Raw genomic sequence first — 23,584 nt, 5'->3', positions numbered from 1 at the left:
GGGACTGTTTACCTAAAGGAACGGGACTGTTTACCTAAAGGAACGGGACTGTTTACCTAAAGGATCGGGACTGTTTACCTAAAGGATCGGGACTGTTTACCTAAAGGAACGGGACTGTTTACCTAAAGGAACGGGACTGTTTACCTAAAGGAACGGGACGGTTTACCTAAAGGAACGGGACTGTTTACCTAAAGGATCGGGACTGTTTACCTAAAGGATCGGGACTGTTTACCTAAAGGAACGGGACTGTTTACCTAAAGGATCGGGACTGTTTACCTAAAGGATCGGGACTGTTTACCTAAAGGATCGGGACTGTTTACCTAAAGGATCGGGATTGTTTACCTAAAGGAACGGGCCTGGGTAGTGTTCAGGGGGCACAACATGAAGAAAACCAGCATCAACGTGTCCAATTTTGAAATGTTTTGCCACGGTGTGCCCTACTGAACACAACCTAGGACTGTGGTAATAATATTTGACTCGTGTCATGTGACAGGGGATTGAGGCAGAAAGGGATATGGGACTTGTGTCATGTGACAGGGGAGTGAAGCAGCCAGGGATATGGGACTCGTGTCATGTGACAGGGGAGTGAAGCAGCCAGGGATATGGGACTCGTGTCATGTGACAGGGGATTGAGGCAGCCAGGGATATGGGACTCATGTCATGTGACAGGGGAATGAGGCAGCCAGGGTTGATGTGCCCCTGCATGCCTTTTCTCCAGCTTGGCATCTCTAGAGTAAATAAACAAATGGAGTATCAGCACATATTTCCACGAAAGGTTCTCCTCCGAACACAGGAAGAGATAAGAGAACCAGGAAAGGGGGGGGACAGAACTCAAACGCAGAACTTAATCAAGCTGAGGGGAAAAGACCTCATTTAACTCTGTCGTGTCTGAAATGAAGTCTGAATTGAGCACAACAAGGCTCTACTTTAACTGATATCAAAATCAACAGCCATTCTGTCTGGCGTGTGATGAGCTAACAGCCAAACAGAGTTTTTACATTTGCTCTGCATCTTCATTGGTTAAGCTACCTGCCTGATCTTTTTCTGAAGTCCAATGGGGGCCCAGCATTCTAGGACAACTTCAAAACCCTCCCATGGGAGCCTATTGAACAGCTAGTGATTACTGTGTGGCCCCACAGATGGACCGTGGGACAGGGGGCGGTGTGTGTGAGTGCGACCCCAGGCTGACTGAACCCTGCCTGGGTAAGAGAGGACGACGGTAGGGGGTGGTACCTGGAAGTAGCATGGAGCATAGCTACAGGCAGGGGGGGCAGGTAAGCTAATGCTAGCAGCAGGGTAGGGCAGGTAAGCTACTGTCTGCTGGTGGGACAGGGACCTCTGGATCACATAGGGGTTATAGAGGTAGTGCTGGGGGAACACAGGTACAGATTACACACACGGCACCTACCAAATGCAAAACGCCAAACGAGTAGCTAGTTCCATGAACGTGTCAGAAACACTGAACAGATGAAAACATTTGATTCTAACAGACACAGATGTGACAACACTGATCTCCTGTGGACTAGTATGAACAGGGGGATGGTATTATGACCCAATAATGACACATGACAGTTAGAGAAGCTAAAGGAATGGAGAGAGAGAGAGAGAGAGAGAGAGAGATGAGATAGACAAGAGGAGGACGATGTCTGTCATCCTAGGGGAGGACGATGTCTGTCATCCTAGGGGAGGACGATGTCATCCTAGAGGAGGACGATGTCTGTCATCCTAGGGGAGGGCGAGGTCATTCTAGGGGAGGGCGAGGTCATTCTAGGGGAGGGCGAGGTCATTCTAGGGGAGGGCGAGGTCATTCTAGAGGAGGACGAGGTCATTCTAGAGGAGGACGAGGTCATCCTAGAGGAGGACGAGGTCATCCTAGAGGAGGACGAGGTCATCCTAGAGGAGGACGAGGTCATTCTAGAGGAGGGCGAGGTCATTCTAGAAGAGGGCGAGGTCATTCTAGAAGAGGGCGAGGTCATTCTAGAGGAGGACGAGGTCATTCTAGAAGAGGGTGATTGAAAGGCTGCTTGTTTCAGAGAGGAAGAAAGAGGAGCTGGTTGATCAACATGGAAAGACTGAAGCTGAATGAGTAAAAGAAGACTGATGATGGATGGAGTGTAGGGCCCAATCTCAAATCCCCTCTAAACCCTACGCCCTGCACCCTAAACCCTACGCCCTTGTGGAGAACATAGGATATAACAAGCGTAGGTAATATGATGAGAGCTCCACTTGTTCTCTGATAGGCTAGTTGGAACTTCCACCAATCAAATCCTCTCAGATCTCCACAAGGGCATAGGTCTCTCTCTCACCAGGGTCATGACTCCCATGCGGTCCACCTCTCGGTTGGGGCTGCGGTTGGGGATGCGTCGCGGGGTGGAGGAGCCTGAGCCGGGGGGCGACGAGCCCCCCATGGAGGAGGGGGGGATGGAGCTCATGGAGCGGAAGCGGCTGGCCCCCAGGCTGTCCCCGCTGCCCACACGGCTCTCCATCTCCTCTGCCAGCATGGCTGTGTTCTCCTTCTCCTCCTGAATCATCCTGGAGGGGGGTGGGGAGAGGAGAGACGAGGGGGAGAGAGAAGGGAGAGGAGAGACGAGGAGAGGGAGAGCGGGGAGAGGGAGAGCGAGATGTTAGTGCTAGCATCACCTTGTTTTCTCTAAAATAAGAAAGGGAAAATGTTGCTCAACAAATACTAGAATGAATCTCCAGAATGATGTTGAAATACATCCAACATGCTGATAGTAGGGGTGCGTGTGTGTACCTGATCTCGTTGTTGATGGCGTCCAGCTGCTCCTGCAGCATGAGGGCCAGGGTCTGAGCGTCGGCCTGGCCGGCAGGGGACAGCAGGTCCACGGAGCTGAAGATGGTCTCGCGCTCATCGTCCTCCAGGTCTGACGTCTCCAGGTCGGACTCAAACGCCTGAGCAACGTTGGCCAGAACATTAGCCTGCTGCACGCGCTCCCACTCCTGTTCATTCAGAGTCTGGACCTGAGGAGAGAAGGGGGAGGGAGGGAGAAGGGATGGAGTGAGAGGAAGTAAAAGTTACAGAGAAAGTTAGCCTAACCGTATCAGAGTCTCCAGAATATCTTTCAGCCATGCTCTGTAAAACACACTCCACAGCAATGACTACAGACCAACACTATCAAATCAACCTCTCATTATTATGGTTGTCTTCACTCTGACTTACATGTCTCTGATGTCCAGAGAGGAAGCAGAGAGAGAGAGAGAGAGAGAGAGAGAGAACACCATCAGATACAGAACAAATGAGAGGAAGCAGAGAGAGAGAGAGAGAGAGAACACCATCAGATACAGAACAAATGAGAGGGAAGGAGAGAGCGAGAGAGAGAGAGAGAGAGAGAGAGAGAGAGAGAGAGAGAGAGAGAACACCATCAGATACAGAACAAATGAGAGGAAGCAGAGAGAGAGAGAGAACACCATCAGATACAGAACAAATGAGAGGGAAGGAGAGAGCGAGAGAGAGAGAGAACACCATCAGATACAAAACAAATGAGTGAAGGAGAGAGAGAGAGAGAGAGAGAGAGAGAGAGAACCCCATCAGATACAAAACAAATAAGGGAAGGAGAGAGAGAGAACACCATCAGATACAGAACAAGAGGAGAGAGAGAGAGAGAGAACACCATCAGATACAGAACAAAAGAGAGAGAGAGAGAGAGAGAGAGAGAGAGAGAGAGAGAGAGAGAGAGAGAGAGACAGAGACAGAGACAGAGACAGAGACAGAGACAGAGACAGAGACAGAGACAGAGACAGAGACAGAGACAGAGACAGAGACAGAGACAGAGAGAGAGAGAGAGAGAGAACACCATCAGATACAGAACAAAAGAGAGAGAGAGAGAGAGAGAGGAGAGAGAGAGAGAGAGAGAGACAGAGAGAGAGAGAGACAGAGAGAGAGAGAGACAGAGAGAGAGAGAGAGACAGAGAGAGAGAGAGAGACAGAGAGAGAGAGAGAGACAGAGAGAGAGACAGAGACAGAGACAGAGAGAGAGAGAGAGAGAGAACACCATCAGATACAGAACAAAAGAGAGAGAGAGAGAGAGAGAGAGAGAGAGAGAGAGAGAGAGAGAGAGAGAGAGAGAGAGAGAGAGAGAGAGAGAGACAGAGACAGAGACAGAGAGAGAGAGAGAGAGAGAGAGAGAGAGAGAGAGAACACCATCAGATACAGAACAAATGAGAGAGGGACAGAGACAGACAACAGTTTGTGGGCCGGAGATGACTTCAACACACAATAGATATCTGAGCTGAATGAGCTAGAACATCAGTATCTAGATCCACCAGACAGACAGACACCAGCTGTCAATATTCCATTTAAACTGTCTCTCACTAGGACACACACGGCTGCAGGGGTTCACCTTGGAGGGTTCGTCCCGTAGCGCGGCGAGACGCCCCTTCTGGGGCCGCCTCAGCACCAGCGCGCTGCCGTAGTGGTCCGAGTGGCTGTCCATCATGGAGGAGGCCGACACCGGGTACCGGAAGTCTGGGGTGCTGCCTTGGTGAGACCGTCTGAGAGCGCACATACATCACACACACACATACATCACACACACACATACATACATCACACACATACATCACACACACACACATACATCACACACACACACATACATCACACACACACACACACACACACATCACACACACACACACATACAGATCACACACACACACACACACATCACACATTAATCACACACACATTAATCACACACACATTAATCACACACACATTAATCACACACATCACACACACATACATACATCACACACAAACAAACGCAAGGACAGACATGCAACACACACAAAAATATTAATCACAAAGAAAAAAGGTGGACAGAGAGGCCAGAGCACTGGCCAATCGTGTGTGGGCCAGAGTCCAGGGCAGCCAATGAGAAAGCTGATTATTTTACCCATGGTGCAGCAGTGAGTTGCTCCTGTTCCTGCCTTGCTCGTTCTCCGCCCGCATCGTCTCAATCTGGATCAATAGCTGCTCCTGAAGGAGGGAGAGAGGAAGAGAGGGAAGGAGGGGATAGGAAGAGAGGGAGGGAAGGGGAGAGGGAGGGAGGGAGGGAGGGAGGGAGGGAGGGAGGGAGGGAGGGAGGGAGGGAGGGAGGGAGGGAGGGAGGGAGGGAGGGAGGGAGGGAGGGAGGGAGGGAGGGAGGGAGGGAGGGAAGGGGATAGGAAGAGAGGGAAGGAGGGGATAGGAAGAGAGGGAAGGAAGGGGAGAGGGAGGGAGGAGAGAGTAGGAAGAGAGGGAAGGAGGGGGAGAGGGAGGGAGGAGAGAGTAGGAAGAGAGGGAAGGAGGTGGAGAGGGAGGGAGAGGTGAGGGGGGAGAAGAGGGGGTAGGAAGAGAGGGAAGGAGGTGGAGAGGGAGGGAGAGGTGAGGGGGGAGAAGAGGGGGTAGGAAGAGAGGGAGGGAGAGGTGAGGGGGGAGAAGAGGGGATAGGAAGAGAGGGGGTAGGAAGAGAGGGAAGGAGGTGGAGAGGGAGGGAGAGGTGAGGGGGGAGAAGAGGGGATAGGAAGAGAGGGGGTAGGAAGAGAGGGAGAGAGAGGGGAGAAAGACAGACATGAGGAGTGTCATTGGTAATGAGAATCCAAACACAGCGATGACAACTCTCCAGTTGTTCAGAGGAGACAGCAGCCAGAGTCAACAGTCCTTACCTTCTCATGGTGTGTTTCCTCAACCAGCTTCTTACTGTGCTCCAGATCTCTGATCAGGCCGTTCTGGTGGAGGACACACAGCACATGGACAATCAGCACAGCATTGTCCCAGATTGGTTCAGCTATAGATAATGACCACAGAATTGTCCCAGATTGGTTCAGCTATAGATAATGCCCACAGCATTGTCTCAGCTATAGATAATGACCACAGCACTGTCTCAGCTATAGATAATGACCACAGCATTGTCTCAGCAAAAGATAATGACCACAGCATTGTCTCAGCTTGGTTCAGCTATAGATAATGACCACAAGCATTGTCCCAGATTGGTTCAGCTATAGATAATGACCACAACATTGTCTCAGCTATAGATAATGACCACAGCATTGTCTCAGCTATAGATAATGACCACAGCATTGTCCCAGATTGGTTCAGCTATAGATAATGACCACAGCATTGTCCCAGATTGGTTCAGCTACAGAGGTACGGATATAATGACATGCCATTTAGCATGTCCCACCCACCTTGTCCTCTAGGGCAGACATCAGCTGTAACCTAACCCACCCACCTGTCCTCTAGGGCAGACATCCTCTCCTTGAGGTGAAGCTGTAACCTAACCCACCCACCTTGTCCTCTAGGGCAGACATCAGCTGTAACCTAACCCACCCACCTGTCCTCTAGGGCAGACATCCTCTCCTTGAGGTGAAGCTGTAACCTAACCCACCCACCTTGTCCTCTAGGGCAGACATCAGCTGTAACCTAACCCACCCACCTGTCCTCTAGGGCAGACATCCTCTCCTTGAGGTGAAGCTGTAGCCTAACCCACCCACCTTGTCCTCTAGGGCAGACATCAGCTGTAACCTAACCCACCCACCTGTCCTCTAGGGCAGACATCCTCTCCTTGAGGTGAAGCTGTAACCTAACCCACCCACCTTGTCCTCTAGGGCAGACATCAGCTGTAACCTAACCCACCCACCTGTCCTCTAGGGCAGACATCCTCTCCTTGAGGTGAAGCTGTAACCTAACCCACCCACCTTGTCCTCTAGGGCAGACATCAGCTGTAACCTAACCCACCCACCTGTCCTCTAGGGCAGACATCCTCTCCTTGAGGTGAAGCTGTAACCTAACCCACCCACCTTGTCCTCTAGGGCAGACATCAGCTGTAACCTATCCCACCCACCTTGTCCTCTAGGGCAGACATCCTCTCCTTGAGGTGAAGCTGTAGCCTCTCGTTGGACTCTGACAGCAGCTTGTCCACCGTCTCCGACAGACGCCTGTTGTGCTCCTCGTTCATCTTCTCCCTCTGGCGCGCCTTCACAACACAAACACACACGCTAATCAGAAGAGCTCCCAGGCAGAGCAGGAAAAACTACCGCTTCCTTTATGACAGGAAACATTTCACAACACACATTTTAAATTGTTTTCTTTCCATTTTCTGTTAATTAATGGATCTTTCAGTTATATGAGGTAAAATCTTCACTGACTTATTTGAATGAGAATGAATATATTGTCTACAATGAAGGTACAATGCTAAATGAAGACAGTCCAATGACTACATCTGTAAACAATTTCTGCCCCAACAACACAGACTGACTGACTGCCAGCCAGACGACCTTTGACCCTATCTTGTCTCACCCTGAGCAGTTCCTGGTTCTTCTCCTCCAGCTGAGCCTCCATCTGCCTCACCCTCTCCTCCACGTTGCCATGACGCTCCTCCGCCTGCGGGACAGACAGAGTCAAACACCTCATACTTGCAAAAAAAAACAACCAAAAAAACATTCCCTAACCTCCACCCTTTAGGAATTTGTACAGATCTGAGAGGGCTGGGTCGGTGTAAGAGGACTGGAGAAGTTGAAGAGGACTGGCTAGGTGTAAGAGGACTGGAGAAGTTGAAGAGGGCTGGCTAGGTGTAAGAGGACTGGAGAAGTTGAAGAGGGCTGGCTAGGTGTAAGAGGACTGGAGAAGTTGAAGAGGGCTGGCTAGGTGTGTAGCTTCTTTCAGATCAATACAAATGACCCTGGAGAAGGATGGGAACTGAAAAGGCCCAGTCAGAGGTTTAGTACCATATAGGTTCATGTTAGGGGTTATGGGGGGTTGAGGTGCCCATCTACCCACAAACACCAGCACCAAGAACCAGACACCAACCAACTGCAGCCAACCAGTAGCAGCCATGCACCAGCAGAGACAGGGGACACATCAGTACAACCAGTAGCAGCCATGCACCAGCAGAGACAGGGGACACATCAGTACAACCAGTAGCAGCCATGCACCAGCAGAGACAGGGGACACATCAGTACAGGCAGCCAGTAGCAGCCATGTATCAGCCATGCACCAGCAGAGACGGGGGACAGGGACACAGAGCAGTACAGCCAGCCAGTAGCAGCCATGTATCAGCCATGCACCAGCAGAGACGGGGGACAGGGACACAGAGCAGTACAGCCAGCCAGTAGCAGCAGAGACAGGGGACACAGAGCAGTACAGTCAGCCAGTAGCAGCCATGCACCAGCAGAGACAGGGGACAGGGACAGTAGCAGTACAGCCAAGCCCCATAAAAGCACCATGACTACATTCCAGACGGAATACACAGACTAGAAACAAGGGGATCTGAGGGGGGGAAGAAGGGGAAACTGTTGTCATGTTAATGGCTCTACAATGTGCTTAGACACATGTGGAAAGGGGAGAGAGTTAGTGGCTAAAGGGAAGTGTACTGTAGCTAAAGGGAAGTATATTGTAGCTAAAGGGAAGTGTACTGTAGCTAAAGGGAAGTGTACTGTAGCTAAAGGGAAGTATACTGTAGCTAAAGGGAAGTATACTGTAGCTAAAGGGAAGTGTACTGTAGCTAAAGGGAAGTGTACTGTAGCTAAAGGGAAGTGTACTGTAGCTGAAGGGAAGTGTACTGTAGCTAAAGGGAAGTGTACTGTAGCTAAAGGGAAGTGTACTGTAGCTAAAGGGAAGTGTACTGTAGCTAAAGGGAAGTGTACTGTAGCTAAAGGGAAGTGTACTGTAGCTAAAGGGATGTATACTGTAGCTAAAGGGATGTATACTGTAGCTAAAGGGAAGTGTACTGTAGCTAAAGGGAAGTGTACTGTAGCTAAAGGGAAGTGTACTGTAGCTAAAGGGAAGTGTACTGTAGCTAAAGGGAAGTGTACTGTAGCTAAAGGGAAGTGTACTGTAGCTAAAGGGAAGTGTACTGTAGCTAAAGGGAAGTGTACTGTAGCTAAAGGGAAGTGTACTGTAGCTAAAGGGAAGTGTACTGTAGCTAAAGGGATTTGTACTGTAGCTAAAGGGAAGTGTACTGTAGCTAAAGGGAAGTGTACTGTAGCTAAAGGGAAGTATACTGTAGCTAAAGGGAAGTATACTGTAGCTAAAGGGAAGTATACTGTAGCTAAAGGGAAGTGTACTGTAGCTAAAGGGAAGTGTACTGTAGCTAAAGGGAAGTGTACTGTAGCTAAAGGGAAGTGTACTGTAGCTAAAGGGAAGTGTACTGTAGCTAAAGGGAAGTGTACTGTAGCTAAAGGGAAGTATACTGTAGCTAAAGGGAAGTGTACTGTAGCTAAAGGGAAGTATACTGTAGCTAAAGGGAAGTGTACTGTAGCTAAAGGGAAGTGTACTGTAGCTAAAGGGAAGTGTACTGTAGCTAAAGGGAAGTGTACTGTGGCTAAAGGGAAGTGTACTGTAGCTAAAGGAAAGTGTACTGTAGCTAAAGGAAAGTGTACTGTAGCTAAAGGGAAGTGTACTGTAGCTAAAGGGAAGTGTACTGTAGCTAAAGGGAAGTGTACTGTAGCTAAAGGGAAGTGTACTGTAGCTAAAGGGAAGTGTACTGTAGCTAAAGGGAAGTGTACTGTAGCTAAAGGGAAGTGTACTGTAGCTAAAGGGAAGTGTACTGTAGCTAAAGGGAAGTGTACTGTAGCTAAAGGGAAGTGTACTGTAGCTAAAGGGAAGTGTACTGTAGCTAAAGGGAAGTGTACTGTAGCTAAAGGGAAGTGTACTGTAGCTAAAGGGAAGTGTACTGTAGCTAAAGGGAAGTGTACTGTAGCTAAAGGGAAGTGTACTGTGGCTAAAGGGAAGTGTACTGTAGCTAAAGGGAAGTGTACTGTAGCTAAAGGGAAGTATACTGTAGCTAAAGGGAAGTGTACTGTAGCTAAAGGGAAGTGTACTGTAGCTAAAGGGAAGTATACTGTAACAATCCAGTGTGGGGTGGTCCAATGTAAACAAGAACATTTAAACATTAAAATAAAAAGGGTGAGTTTGGAGAACAGAATTATTCTGGAGAAAGGGGTCTCCTTAGTGTCCGGGCACTATTCTAAAATCCTGATGCCCCCCATCAGGGGGGAGGGAATTAAGTAGCACTTCCTGTTTTTGTTAGATCATAAACTATTTTTAAAGGATGGGGGAGGGGAGTTGTGCACAGAAATAGACTTTAAACATAGATCAGCAGTACCAAGCTAGGCAGGCAGAGTTAGACCACTGGGCGGGGGTAAGAGATGGGGCTGGGGTGTGAGGGTATAGGGGGAGGTTTAGGGGTGATTGTAGCCATTCTACCTTCCTCTGTGTCTTGGCGTCCTTAGAGCACAAGGCGTCAGGCTAGGGGGGGTTGGGGGGGAGGGGGAGGTAAAGGTTGAGGACAGGCCAAAGGAGGAACAGAGAGGAGAAGACGACAGTGTGAGAGATGAGAGCAAGAGAGAGAGCAGGAGGTACTTTAGGACAAGAGGGAATAGAGTTTTAGTGCAGCTAAAGACCGCGGACCGGCCGGCAGGACTAAAGACCGCGGACCGGCCGGCAGGACTAAAGATCGCGGACCGGCCGGCAGGACTAAAGACCGCGGACCGGCCGGCAGGACTAAAGACGGCGGACCGGCCGACAGGACTAAAGACAGAGGACAGACAGGACTAAAGACAGAGGACAGACAGGACTTCAGCAGAGATTCCTAGACAGGACTTAATGACAATAACAAGAGACTGGAGGATGATAAGTGGTGGAGGTAGCTGGGTGGGTGAGTGGAGGTAGCTGGGTGGGTGGAGGTAGCTGGGTGGTTGGGTGGAGGTAGCTGGGTGGTTGGGTGGAGGTAGCTGGGTGGAGGTAGCTGGGTGGTTGGGTGGAGGTAGCTGGGTGGTTGGGTGGAGGTAGCTGGGTGGAGGTAGCTGGGTGGAGGTAGCTAGAGGGCTGGGTGGTTGGGTTCGTGGGCGGAGGTAGCTAGAGGGCTGGGTGGGTGGAGGTAGCTGGGTGGTTGGGTGGGTGGAGGTAGCTAGAGGGCTGGGTGGTTGGGTGGGTGGAGGTAGCTAGAGGGCTGGGTGGAGGTAGCTGGGCGTTTAGGTGGAGGTAGCTGGGCGGTTGGGTGGAGGTAGCAGGGCGGTTGGGTGGAGGTAGCTGGGCGGTTGGGTGGAGGTAGCTGGGCGGTTGGGTGGAGGTAGCTGGGCGGTTGGGTGGAGGTAGCTGGGCGGTTGGGTGGAGGTAGCTGGGCGGTTGGGTGGAGGTAGCTGGGCGGTTGGGTGGAGGTAGCTGGGCGGTTGGGTGGAGGTAGCTGGGCGGTTAGGTGGAGGTAGCTGGGCGTTTAGGTGGAGGTAGATGGGCGGTTGGGTGGAGGTAGCTGGGAGGTTGGGTGGAGGTAGCTGGGAGGTTGGGTGGAGGTAGCTAGGCGGTTAGGTGGAGGTAGCTGGGCGGTTGGGTGGAGGTAGCTGGGCGGTTGGGTGGAGGTAGCTGGGCGGTTGGGTGGAGGTAGCTGGGCGGTTAGGTGGAGGTAGCTGGGCGGTTAGGTGGAGGTAGCTGGGCGGTTGGGTGGAGGTAGCTGGGCGGTTAGGTGGAGGTAGCTGGGCGGTTAGGTGGAGGTAGCTGGGCGTTTAGGTGGAGGTAGCTGGGCGGTTAGGTGGAGGTAGCTGGGAGGTTGGGTGGAGGTAGCTGGGAGGTTGGGTGGAGGTAGCTGGGAGGTTGGGTGGAGGTAGCTGGGAGGTTGGGTGGAGGTAGCTGGGAGGTTGGGTGGAGGTAGCTGGGAGGTTGGGTGGAGGTAGCTGGGCGGTTAAGTGGAGGTAGCTGGGCGGTTGGGTGGAGGTAGCTGGGCGGTTGGGTGGAGGTAGCTGGGCGGTTAGGTGGAGGTAGCTGGGCGGTTAGGTGGAGGTAGCTGGGCGGTTAGGTGGAGGTAGCTGGGCGGTTAAGTGGAGGTAGCTGGGCGGTTAAGTGGAGGTAGCTGGGCGGTTGGGTGGAGGTAGCTGGGCGGTTAGGTGGAGGTAGCTGGGCGGTTAAGTGGAGGTAGCTGGGCGGTTAAGTGGAGGTAGCTGGGCGGTTAAGTGGAGGTAGCTGGGCGGTTAAGTGGAGGTAGCTGGGCGGTTGGGTGGAGGTAGCTGGGCGTTTGGGTGGAGGTAGCTAGGCGGTTAAGTGGAGGTAGCTGGGCGGTTAAGTGGAGGTAGCTGGGCGGTTAAGTGGAGGTAGCTGGGCGGTTAAGTGGAGGTAGCTGGGCGGTTAAGTGGAGGTAGCTGGGCGTTTAGGTGGAGGTAGCTGGGCGTTTAGGTGGAGGTAGCTGGGCGGTGTGGCAGTGACAGGTTCTACACTGAACTCTCTGCCTCTTAAAGAGTTAAAAGGAAGAGAGGAAAGAGACATGTTTTTTGGTATCCTTCCCCAGATCTGTGCCTCGACACAATCCTGTCTCGGAGCTCTACGGTCAATTCCTTTGACCTCAATTCTTGGTTTTTGCTCTGACATGTCTTGTCAAATGTGGGACCTTAAATAGACAGGTGTGTGCCTTTCCAAATCATGTCCAATCAATTAAATTTACCAAAAGGTGGACTCCAATCAAGTTGTAGAAACATCTCAAGGATGATCAATGGAAACAGGATGCACCAGAGCTCAATCACGAGTCTCATAGCAAAGGGTCTGAATACTAATGTAAATAAGTTTTTTCAGTTTATGGCTAATGGCAAAAAAACATTTTTTTTTGCTTTGTCATTATGGGGTATTGTGTGTAGATTGATCAGGGGGAAAAATATATATTTAAATCTATTTTAGAATAAGGCTGTAACGTAATAAAATGTGGAAAAGGTCAAGGGGTCTGAATACTTTCTAAATGCCCTGTATATAGTCTCCCCATTTGAACATGTTTTATTTCTCTTCAGTAAGTATTTTCACAAATTCCCTTCTAGTGTACTAAAGTCATCCAAAGGTTAGTATTTGGTCCCATATTCCTGGCACTGAATACATCCAGCTGGTGACTCTACAAACTTGTTGGATGCATTTTAAGTTCGTTTAAGGTTGTGTTTCAGATTAGGTTTTTTGCCCCAATAAGAAACTGAATTGTGAACTACGTATTGTGTCACTTTTATTGTAAATAGGAACCGAATATGTTTCTAAACAGTTCTATATTTAAAAACGTGGATGCTACCGCGATTATGGATAATCATGAATGAATCCTGAATAATGATGTGAGAAAGTTAGAGGAACGAAGCACGTGTACACACACACACAAGCACGCACGGGGGGGGGGATGAGAAATGGAGGAGTCTCTCTCAGGAGGCATGATGTTTGACGGCGTGGAGGCGGGACTGACCTTGGTGAGGGCCGCCACCCTCTGGGCTAGCTCCGCCTCCACCTCGGGCAGAGTCTCCGCCTTCCTGATGGTCTGCTGCAGCTTCTGCTCAGCCAGCTCTAAACGCTCCTGCAGCTGCCTGTTCCTCTCCTCAGTCTGTAGATCAAACACAATAATCAATCATATTAATCAATACATTACAACGGTTCCTCTCCTCAGTCTGTAGATCAAACACAATAATCAATACATTACAACGGTTCCTCTCCTCAGTCTGTAGATCAAACACAATAATCAATACATTACAACGGTTCCTCTCCTCAGTCTGTAGATCAAACACAATAATCAATACATTACAACGGTTCCTCTCCTCAGTCTGTAGATCAAACACAATAATCAATACATTACAACGGTTCCTCTCCTCAGTCTGTAGATCAAACACAATAATCAATACATTACAACGGTTCCTCTCCTCAGTCTGTAGATCAAACACAATAATCAATACATTACAACGGTTCCTCTCCTCAGTCTGTAGATCAAACACATTAATCAACACATTACAACGGTTCCTCTCCTCAGTCTGTAGATCAAACACATTAATCAATACATTACAACGGTTCCTCTCCTCAGTCTGTAGATCAAACACATTAATCAACACATTACAACGGTTCCTCTCCTCAGTCTGTAGATCAAACACATTAATCAATACATTACAACGGTTCCTCTCCTCAGTCTGTAGATCAAACACATTAATCAATACATTACAACGGTTCCTCTCCTCAGTCTGTAGATCAAACACATTAATCAACACATTACAACGGTTCCTCTCCTCAGTCTGTAGATCAAACACAATAATCAATACATTACAACGGTTCCTCTCCTCAGTCTGTAGATCAAACACATTAATCAACACATTACAACGGTTCCTCTCCTCAGTCTGTAGATCAATCATATTAATCAATACATTACAACGGTTCCTCTCCTCAGTCTGTAGATCAAACACAATAATCAATACATTACAACGGTTCCTCTCCTCAGTCTGTAGATCAAACACAATAATCAATACATTACAACGGTTCCTCTCCTCAGTCTGTAGATCAAACACATTAATCAATACATTACAACGGTTCCTCTCCTCAGTCTGTAGATCAAACACAATAATCAATACATTACAACGGTTCCTCTCCTCAGTCTGTAGATCAAACACAATAATCAATACATTACAACGGTTCCTCTCCTCAGTCTGTAGATCAAACACAATAATCAATCATATTAATCAATACATTACAACGGTTCCTCTCCTCAGTCTGTAGATCAAACACATTAATCAATCATATTAATCAATACATTACAACGGTTCCTCTCCTCAGTCTGTAGATCAAACACAATAATCAATCATATTAATCAATACATTACAACGGTTCCTCTCCTCCGTCTGTAGATCAAACACATTAATCAATACATTACAACGGTTCCTCTCCTCCGTCTGTAGATCAAACACATTAATCAATCATATTAATCAATACATTACAACGGTTCCTCTCCTCAGTCTGTAGATCAAACACATTAATCAACACATTACAACGGTTCCTCTCCTCAGTCTGTAGATCAAACACATTAATCAATACATTACAACGGTTCCTCTCCTCAGTCTGTAGATCAAACACATTAATCAATCATATTAATCAATACATTACAACGGTTCCTCTCCTCAGTCTGTAGATCAAACACAATCAATCACATTAATCAATACATTACAACGGTTCCTCTCCTCAGTCTGTAGATCAATCATATTAATCAATACATTACAACGGTTCCTCTCCTCAGTCTGTAGATCAAACACATTACACAGTTTTTAGGTACAGTCTTGTTGGCCTGGGGGATGATACAGTGTTTAGGTACCGTCTTGTTGGCCTGGGGGATGATACAGTGTTTAGGTACCATCTTGTTGGCCTGGGGGATGATACACAGTGTTTAGGTACCGTCTTGTTGGCCTGGGGGATGATACAGTGTTTAGGTACCATCTTGTTGGCCTGGGGGATGATACACAGTGTTTAGGTACCGTCTTGTTGGCCTGGGGGATGATACAGTGTTTAGGTACCATCTTGTTGGCCTGGGGGATGATACACAGTGTTTAGGTACCATCTTGTTGGCCTGGGGGATGATACAGTGTTTAGGCACCGTCTTGTTGCCCTGGGGGATGATACACAGTGTTTAGGCACCGTCTTGTTGGCCTGGGGGATGATACACAGTGTTTAGGCACCGTCTTGTTGCCCTGGGGGATGATACACAGTGTTTAGGTACCGTTTTGTTGCCCTGGGGGATGATACACAGTGTTTAGGTACAGTCTTGTTGGCCTGGGGGATGATACAGTGTTTAGGTACAGTCTTGTTGCCCTGGGGGATGATACACAGTGTTTAGGTACCATCTTGTTGGCCTGGGGGATGATATACAGTGTTTAGGTACCGTCTTGTTGGCCTGGGGGATGATACACAGTGTTTAGGTACCGTTTTGTTGGCCTGGGGGATGATACACAGTGTTTAGGTACCGTCTTGTTGGCCTGGGGGATGATACACAGTGTTTAGGCACCGTCTTGTTGGCCTGGGGGATGATACACAGTGTTTAGGTACCGTCTTGTTGGCCTGGGGGATGATACACAGTGTTTAGGCACCGTCTTGTTGGCCTGGGGGATGATACACAGTGTTTAGGTACCGTTTTGTTGCCCTGGGGGATGATACACAGTGTTTAGGTACAGTCTTGTTGGCCTGGGGGATGATACACAGTGTTTAGGTACAGTCTTGTTGCCCTGGGGGATGATACACAGTGTTTAGGTACCGTCTTGTTGGCCTGGGGGATGATACACAGTGTTTAGGTACCGTCTTGTTGGCCTGGGGGATGATACACAGTGTTTAGGTACCGTTTTGTTGGCCTGGGGGATGATACACAGTGTTTAGGTACCGTCTTGTTGGCCTGGGGGATGATACACAGTGTTTAGGCACCGTCTTGTTGGCCTGGGGGATGATACAGTGTTTAGGTACCGTCTTGTTGCCCTGGGGGATGATACACAGTGTTTAGGCACCGTCTTGTTGGCCTGGGGGATGATAGTGTTTAGGCACCGTCTTGTTGGCCTGGGGGATGATAGTGTTTAGGCACCGTCTTGTTGGCCTGGGGGATGATAGTGTTTAGGTACCGTCTTGTTGCCCTGGTGGATGACTTGATAAACTCCAATCTGGATGTAATCTCCCTGCTATAACAAGGCTAGCTATTTTCTCTGTTAGCCGTCTCCCTCCCTCCTCTCCCCTCCAGCAGCGTGCTGGCCCAGTTCTGGCAGCATGGAGGCCCAGAATAAAAGAGAAACCACCAATAGAGATTAGAAAAAGAGAGAAGAGATCGAGGCAAGAAAGAAAACAGAAGGGAGGGGAAGAGGACATACAAGAGAAGAGCAGGCAAACCAGATAGAAAACAGAGAGAGAAGTGAATGTGCCTGCTGCGTTGGGCAGTCTGTGAATGCACGAGAAGGGGTCCAGGACCCCGCAGGCTCATCCTGCTGTCGGAAAGAGCACTAACCCCCCAAATACACAAATCCTCAAAACACACACACAACCAAAATTGAAAAACCCCTGTGGGAAAACTCAACTGAGGCTTTCTTACTGGTGGGCTGTAGACCTGAGATACTGTAGGCTTCCTTACTGGTGGGCTGTAGACCTGAGATACTGTAGGCTTCCTTACTGGTAGGCTGTAGACCTGAGATACTGTAGGCTTCCTTACTGGTGGGCTGTAGACCTGAGATACTGTAGGCTTCTACTGGTGGGCTGTAGAACTGAGATACTGTAGGCTTCCTTACTGGTAGGCTGTAGAACTGAGATACTGTAGGCTTCCTTACTGGTGGGCTGTAGACCTGAGATACTGTAGGCTTCCTTACTGGTAGGCTGTAGACCTGAGATACTGTAGGCTTCCTTACTGGTGGGATGTAGACCTGAGATACTGTAGGCTTCCTTACTGGTGGGCTGTAGACCTGAGATACTGTAGGCTTCCTTACTGGTGGGCTAGTATAGTCTCTGTACAGTATGACTGCTCTGATCTTGCTGTTGGTTCAATGTGTGTGTGTGTGTGTACTGACCTGTCGGAACAGGGACTCCTTGTTGGCCACTTCGTTCTCCAGCTTGTCGTTGAGGTCGTGTACGGAGGTGGCCTCTCGCTGCGCTGCCAAGTACCTCTTCTCCAGGGTGACGATACGCTCCTCTATGTCCTCCTTCTGGGCCATAGACTAGACGGGACAGAGAGAGAGACGGATACGTTTAGCACACACACACACACACACACACACTACACCCGTATACATACACACATACCTCTCGTATGTCTCTCTGCAGGCGTGTTCGTAATGTTACCATCCAGTACATACCTCTCGTATGTCTCTCTGCAGGCGTGTTCGTAACGTTAACATCCAGTACATACCTCTCGTATGTCTCTCTGCAGGCGTGTTCGTAACGTTAACATCCAGTACATACCTCTCGTATGTCTCTCTGCAGGCGTGTGTTCACGTCTTCACTCTTGATGAGGTCCTTGCGTGCCGTGTCCAGGTCCTCCTCCAGCTCGCTGATGCGTCCCGTCATGGCCGCCATGCGCTCCATCATCTGCCCCAGGTCTGACGTCTGTCTCGCCACCACCTCCTGCAGCTCCCCCACCTTCCCCTGGTCCTCCTCCTGGCTCAGAGAGCCATCTGACGACCGCTAGGGACAAGACAGGGTTTAGGTTCCTTAAATATAGACAGAAACAACTCGGACATGACCTATAACCCCTGACCCTTCCTCTGGTCCTCCTCCTGGCTCAGAGAGCCATCTGACGACCGCTAGGGACAAAACAGGGTTTAGGTTCCTTAAATATAGACAGAAACAACTCGGACATGACCTATAACCCCTGACCCTTCCCCTGGTCCTCCTCCTGGCTCAGAGAGCCATCTGACGACCGCTAGGGACAAAACAGGGTTTAGGTTCCTTAAATATAGACAGAAACAACTCGGACATGACCTATAACCCCTGACCCTTCCCCTGGTCCTCCTCCTGGCTCAGAGAGCCATCTGATGACCACTAGGGACTAGTTGAGAGAGGAGGACAGTAGATATGAAATGCTGCAGGACGCAGCCTTCGAGGCTTGTGGTTGTTTTATCTTCCGTATTTAAATGCACTGACTAAGTCTCTCTGGATAAAAGGTTTCCTACCTTGCCGTTTGTGCTCGGGGTGTTTTCAGAGTTGTGGTTGAGCCCTTCCATTCCATCGCCTAGCGACCTCTTCTGGACGTTCTGCTCTCTCAGGTAAGACATCTAGGAGAGAGGATAGTACTTTATTAAATACCCCAAATTGGGGACATTTGATTGGACCAGCCAATACATAGAAGACCAATAAATACCCAATAAAAACACAACAGTACCCAGACACTAACAGCAGCACATCATTAATGATTAGAAAAAACTAAGGGTTCATGTTAAAGAGACTCCTATCACGGAACGCAAACCGGCTGCGCCATGGTGCATAAATGTAACCCCCCCCACATCAAACACGATCACGACACGCAGGTTAAAATATCAAAACAAACTGAACCAATTACATGAATATGGGGACAGGTCGAAAAGCATTAAAACATGTATGGCAATTTAGCTAGTTAGCTTGCTGTTGCTAGCTAATTTGTCCTGGGATATAAACATTGAGTTGTTATTTTACCTGAAATGCACAAGGTCCTCTACTCCGACAATTAATCCACACATAAAACGGTCAACCGAATCGTTTCTAGTCATCTCTCCTACTTCCAGGCCTTTTCTTCTCTTGACTTTATATTGCGATTGGCAACTTTCATAAATTAGGTGCATTACCGCCACCGACCTCATTAGTCTTTCAGTCACCCACATGGGTATAACCAATGAGATGGCACGTGGGTACCTGCTTCTATAAACCAATGAGGAGATGGTAGAGGCAGGACTTGCAGCGCGATCTGAGTCACAACTAGAACTGACTAATATTTTAGCCCATGGCAACGCAGATGCTCATTGGCGCGTGCGAGCAGTGTGGGTCCAATAATTGAATAATATAGATTTCTACATTTATTTTGTAACACTCGCGCGAGCGGTGTAGTCTGGGTATAAGGGACTCCACAGTCTGATCAGAGTACTGTTAAAAAGCCCCCTAAGGGACTCCACAGTCTGATCAGAGCACTGTTAAAAAGCCCCCTAAGGGACTCCACAGTCTGATCAGAGCACTGTTAAAAAGCCCCCTAAGGGACTCCACAGTCTGATCAGAGCACTGTTAAAAAGCCCCCTAAGGGACTCCACAGTCTGATCAGAGCACTGTTAAAAAGCCCCCTAAGGGACTTCACAGTCTGATCAGAGCACTGTTAAAAAGCCCCCTAAGGGACTCCACAGTCTGATCAGAGCACTGTTAAAAAGCCCCCTAAGGGACGCCACAGTCGGATCGGAAGTCTTCTCAAAGTTAGCAGGCTAACTCATTCATTGATCCCACTTTGTCAAATCCCCAAATACAGATGACCCTCTCTGACATTGAAAGGTAGACACACACACACACACACACACACACTATTGCTTTAGAGGCAAGAGAAGATTCCTACTGAAACGTACAGCTGAACTGTGGGGGGTATCACAGGAGGTTGGTGGCACCTTAATTGGGGAGGACAGGCTCGTGGTAATGGCTGGAGCGGAATCCGTGGAATGGTTTCAAATACATCAAACACGTGGTTTCCATGGTTTCCTTGACTTTGATGCCATTCCATTCGCTCCGTTCCAGACATTATTATGAGCCGTCCTCTCCTCAGCAGCCTCCCCTGGTGTGTGTGTGTGTACTTGTGTGTGTTGTCTGGCCACCATTTTAAAAACAGTGAGTGAACTCATGAGACTGAAGCACCAGGGAAGAGTCCAGTTTGGGCCGTGAGCCTGACCACAACTATTCTAGTGCCGCCAGCCCCCGGTCAGGGACCAACCACACAAACGCATATATCCCTCCACTGACAGGCAGACACACTCTCCCCATCTTTCACAGCTCAGACGGTAGAGCTTGCAACTCCAGGGTAGTGGGTTTGATTCCCGGGACCAGCAGCCCGTAAAACATATTTCACACATGACTAAAGCCCCTTTGGATAATAGTGTCTGTTAAATGCCCAACTCGCACACATTCATGCAGGCTGACACACACAAGGAGAAGCGTAAGAGAAGTGTGTGTGTGTGTGTGTGTGTGTGTGTGTGTGTGTGTGTGTGTGTGTGTGTGTGTGTGTGTGTGTGTGTGTGTGTACTGCTAGGCTAATTCCCTACTCTCTGAGACGAAGAGAATCAAAAGGAGAGATGTAGAGGACAGGAGAGAAATCTAGTCCACTTTCCCATGATCCTCGAGCCCTTTTGTCCATTCTAATCCCACTCACGACTCATCTCCTCTGAGAGCGCTGTGCATTCTGTGTGTGTGTATACGTCCATTCGTGGAGTCCCAGTATCAGGCTCTCAGTTAATAAGTCTCATATCAATGTGTGACTCATGTCCCTATAACATCACAGATACTGTGTAATCACTAGACAACATTACAGATACTTTGTAATCACTAGACAACATTACAGATACTGTGTAATCACTAGACAACATTACAGATACTTTGTAATCACTAGACAACATTACAGATACTGTGTAATCACTAGACAACATTACAGATACTTTGTAATCACTAGACAACATTACATATACTGTGTAATCACTAGACAACATTACAGATACTGTGTAATCACTAGACAGTATAACATTACAGATACTGTGTAATCACTAGACAACATTACAGATACTGTGTAACCACAAGACAACATTACAGATACTGTGTAATCACTAGACAACATTACAGATACTGTGTAATCACTAGACAACATTACAGATACTGTGTAATCACTAGACAACATTACAGATACTGTGTAATCACTAGACAACATTACAGATACTGTGTAATCACTAGACAACATTACAGATACTGTGTAATCACTAGACAACATTACAGATACTGTGTAATCACTAGACAACATTACAGATACTTTGTAATCACTAGACAACATTACAGATACTGTGTAATCACTAGACAGCATAGCATAACATTACAGATACTGTGTAATCACTAGACAGTATAACATCACAGATACTGTGTAATCACTAGACAGTATAACATTACAGATACTGTGTAATCACTAGACAACATTACAGATACCGTGTAATCACTAGACAGTATAACATCACAGATACCGTGTAATCACTAGACAGTATAACATTACAGATACTGTGTAATCACTAGACAGTATAACATTACAGATACTGTGTAATCACTAGACAGTATAACATCACAGATACTGTGTAATCACTAGACAGTATAACATTACAGATACTGTGTAACCACAAGACAACATTACAGATACTGTGTAATCACTAGACAACATTACAGATACTGTGTAATCACTAGACAACATTACAGATACTGTGTAATCACTAGACAACATTACAGATACTGTGTAATCACTAGACAGTATAACATTACAGATACTGTGTAACCACTAGACAGTATAACATTACAGATACTGTGTAACCACTAGACAGTATAACATTACAGATACTGTGTAATCACTAGACAACATTAAAGATACTGTGTAATCACTAGACAGTATAACATCACAGATACTGTGTAATCACTAGACAGTATAACATCACAGATACTTTGTAATCACTAGACAACATTACAGATACTTTGTAATCACTAGACAACATTACAGATACTGTGTAATCACTAGACAGTATAACATTACAGATACTGTGTAACCACAAGACAACATTACAGATACTGTGTAATAACTAGACAACATTACAGATACTGTGTAATCACTAGACAACATTACAGATACTGTGTAATCACTAGACAACATTACAGATACTTTGTAATCACTAGACAACATTACAGATACTTTGTAATCACTAGACAACATTACAGATACTGTGTAATCACTAGACAGTATAACATCACAGATACTGTGTAATCACTAGACAGTATAACATTACAGATACTGTGTAATCACTAGACAACATTACAGATACTGTGTAATCACTAGACAACAGTACAGATACTGTGTAATCACAAGACAACATTATAGATACCGTGTAATCACTAGACAGTATAACATCACAGATACTGTGTAATCACTAGACAGTATAACATCAGATACTGTGTAATCACTAGACAGTATAACATCAGATACTGTGTAATCACTAGACAGTATAACATTACAGATACTGTGTAATCACAAGATAACATTACATATACTGTGTAATCACAAGACAACATTACAGATACCGTGTAATCACTAGACAGTATAACATCAGATACTGTGTAATCACTAGACAGTATAACATTACAGATACTGTGTAATCACTAGACAGTATAACATTACAGATACTGTGTAACCACAAGACAACATTACAGATACTGTGTAATCACTAGACAACATTACAGATACTGTGTAATCACTAGACAACATTACAGATACTGTGTAATCACTAGACAACATCACTAGACAACATTACAGATACTGTGTAATCACTAGACAACATTACAGATACTGTGTAATCACTAGACAACATTACAGATACTGTGTAATCACTAGACAACATTACAGATACTGTGTAACCACTAGACAGTATAACATTACAGATACTGTGTAATCACTAGACAACATTACATATACTGTGTAATCACTAGACAGTATAACATCACAGATACTGTGTAATCACTAGACAGTATAACATCACAGATACTTTGTAATCACTAGACAGTATTACATTACAGATACTGTGTAACCACAAGACAACATTACAGATACTGTGTAATCACTAGACAACATTACAGATACTGTGTAATCACTAGACAACATTACAGATACTGTGTAATCACTAGACAACATTACAGATACTGTGTAATCACTAGACAGTATAACATCACAGATACTGTGTAATCACTAGACAGCATAGCATAACATTACAGATACTGTGTAATCACTAGACAGTATAACATCACAGATACTGTGTAATCACTAGACAGTATAACATCACAGATACTGTGTAATCACTAGACAGTATAACATTACAGATACTGTGTAATCACTAGACAGTATAACATTACAGATACTGTGTAATCACTAGACAGTATAACATTACAGATACTGTGTAACCACAAGACAGTATAACATCACAGATACTGTGTAATCACTAGACAGTATAACATTACAGATACTGTGTAATCACAAGATAACATTACATATACTGTGTAATCACAAGACAACATTACAGATACCGTGTAATCACTAGACAGTATAACATCAGATACTGTGTA

At 47.2% G+C, this 23,584-nt stretch overlaps 1 protein-coding gene across 25 annotated transcripts in view; it reads right to left on the bottom strand.

Annotated features, from left to right (window-relative positions):
• The window catches only part of LOC110518959 (liprin-alpha-1), a 95,583-nt gene that overhangs the window by 28,362 nt on the left and 43,637 nt on the right, over window positions 1-23,584 (bottom strand). For 21 of the 25 annotated variants that reach the window (XM_036964295.1, XM_036964296.1, XM_036964305.1 and 18 more), the window contains 12 exons: window positions 18,400-18,501; window positions 17,690-17,911; window positions 17,299-17,445; window positions 13,203-13,337; window positions 7,304-7,387; window positions 6,849-6,980; window positions 5,671-5,733; window positions 4,920-5,002; window positions 4,362-4,512; window positions 3,182-3,187; window positions 2,756-2,982; window positions 2,307-2,532 (listed from right to left, as the gene is read on the bottom strand). In XM_036964295.1, coding sequence (XP_036820190.1) covers window positions 2,307-2,532; window positions 2,756-2,982; window positions 3,182-3,187; window positions 4,362-4,512; window positions 4,920-5,002; window positions 5,671-5,733; window positions 6,849-6,980; window positions 7,304-7,387; window positions 13,203-13,337; window positions 17,299-17,445; window positions 17,690-17,911; window positions 18,400-18,501 — 1,578 coding nt within the window. The remainder of the gene's footprint in view (window positions 1-2,306; window positions 2,533-2,755; window positions 2,983-3,181; window positions 3,188-4,361; window positions 4,513-4,919; window positions 5,003-5,670; window positions 5,734-6,848; window positions 6,981-7,303; window positions 7,388-13,202; window positions 13,338-17,298; window positions 17,446-17,689; window positions 17,912-18,399; window positions 18,502-23,584) is intronic. The other 4 variants (XM_036964318.1, XM_036964317.1, XM_036964319.1 and 1 more) reach the window with 1 other exon arrangement.

The sequence above is a fragment of the Oncorhynchus mykiss genome, chromosome 26 (assembly GCF_013265735.2).
Source record: "Oncorhynchus mykiss isolate Arlee chromosome 26, USDA_OmykA_1.1, whole genome shotgun sequence".
Taxonomy (NCBI): domain Eukaryota; kingdom Metazoa; phylum Chordata; class Actinopteri; order Salmoniformes; family Salmonidae; genus Oncorhynchus; species Oncorhynchus mykiss.
Note: the sequence above shows the minus strand (reverse complement) of the source record. Positions and strands in the feature narration are given on the sequence as shown.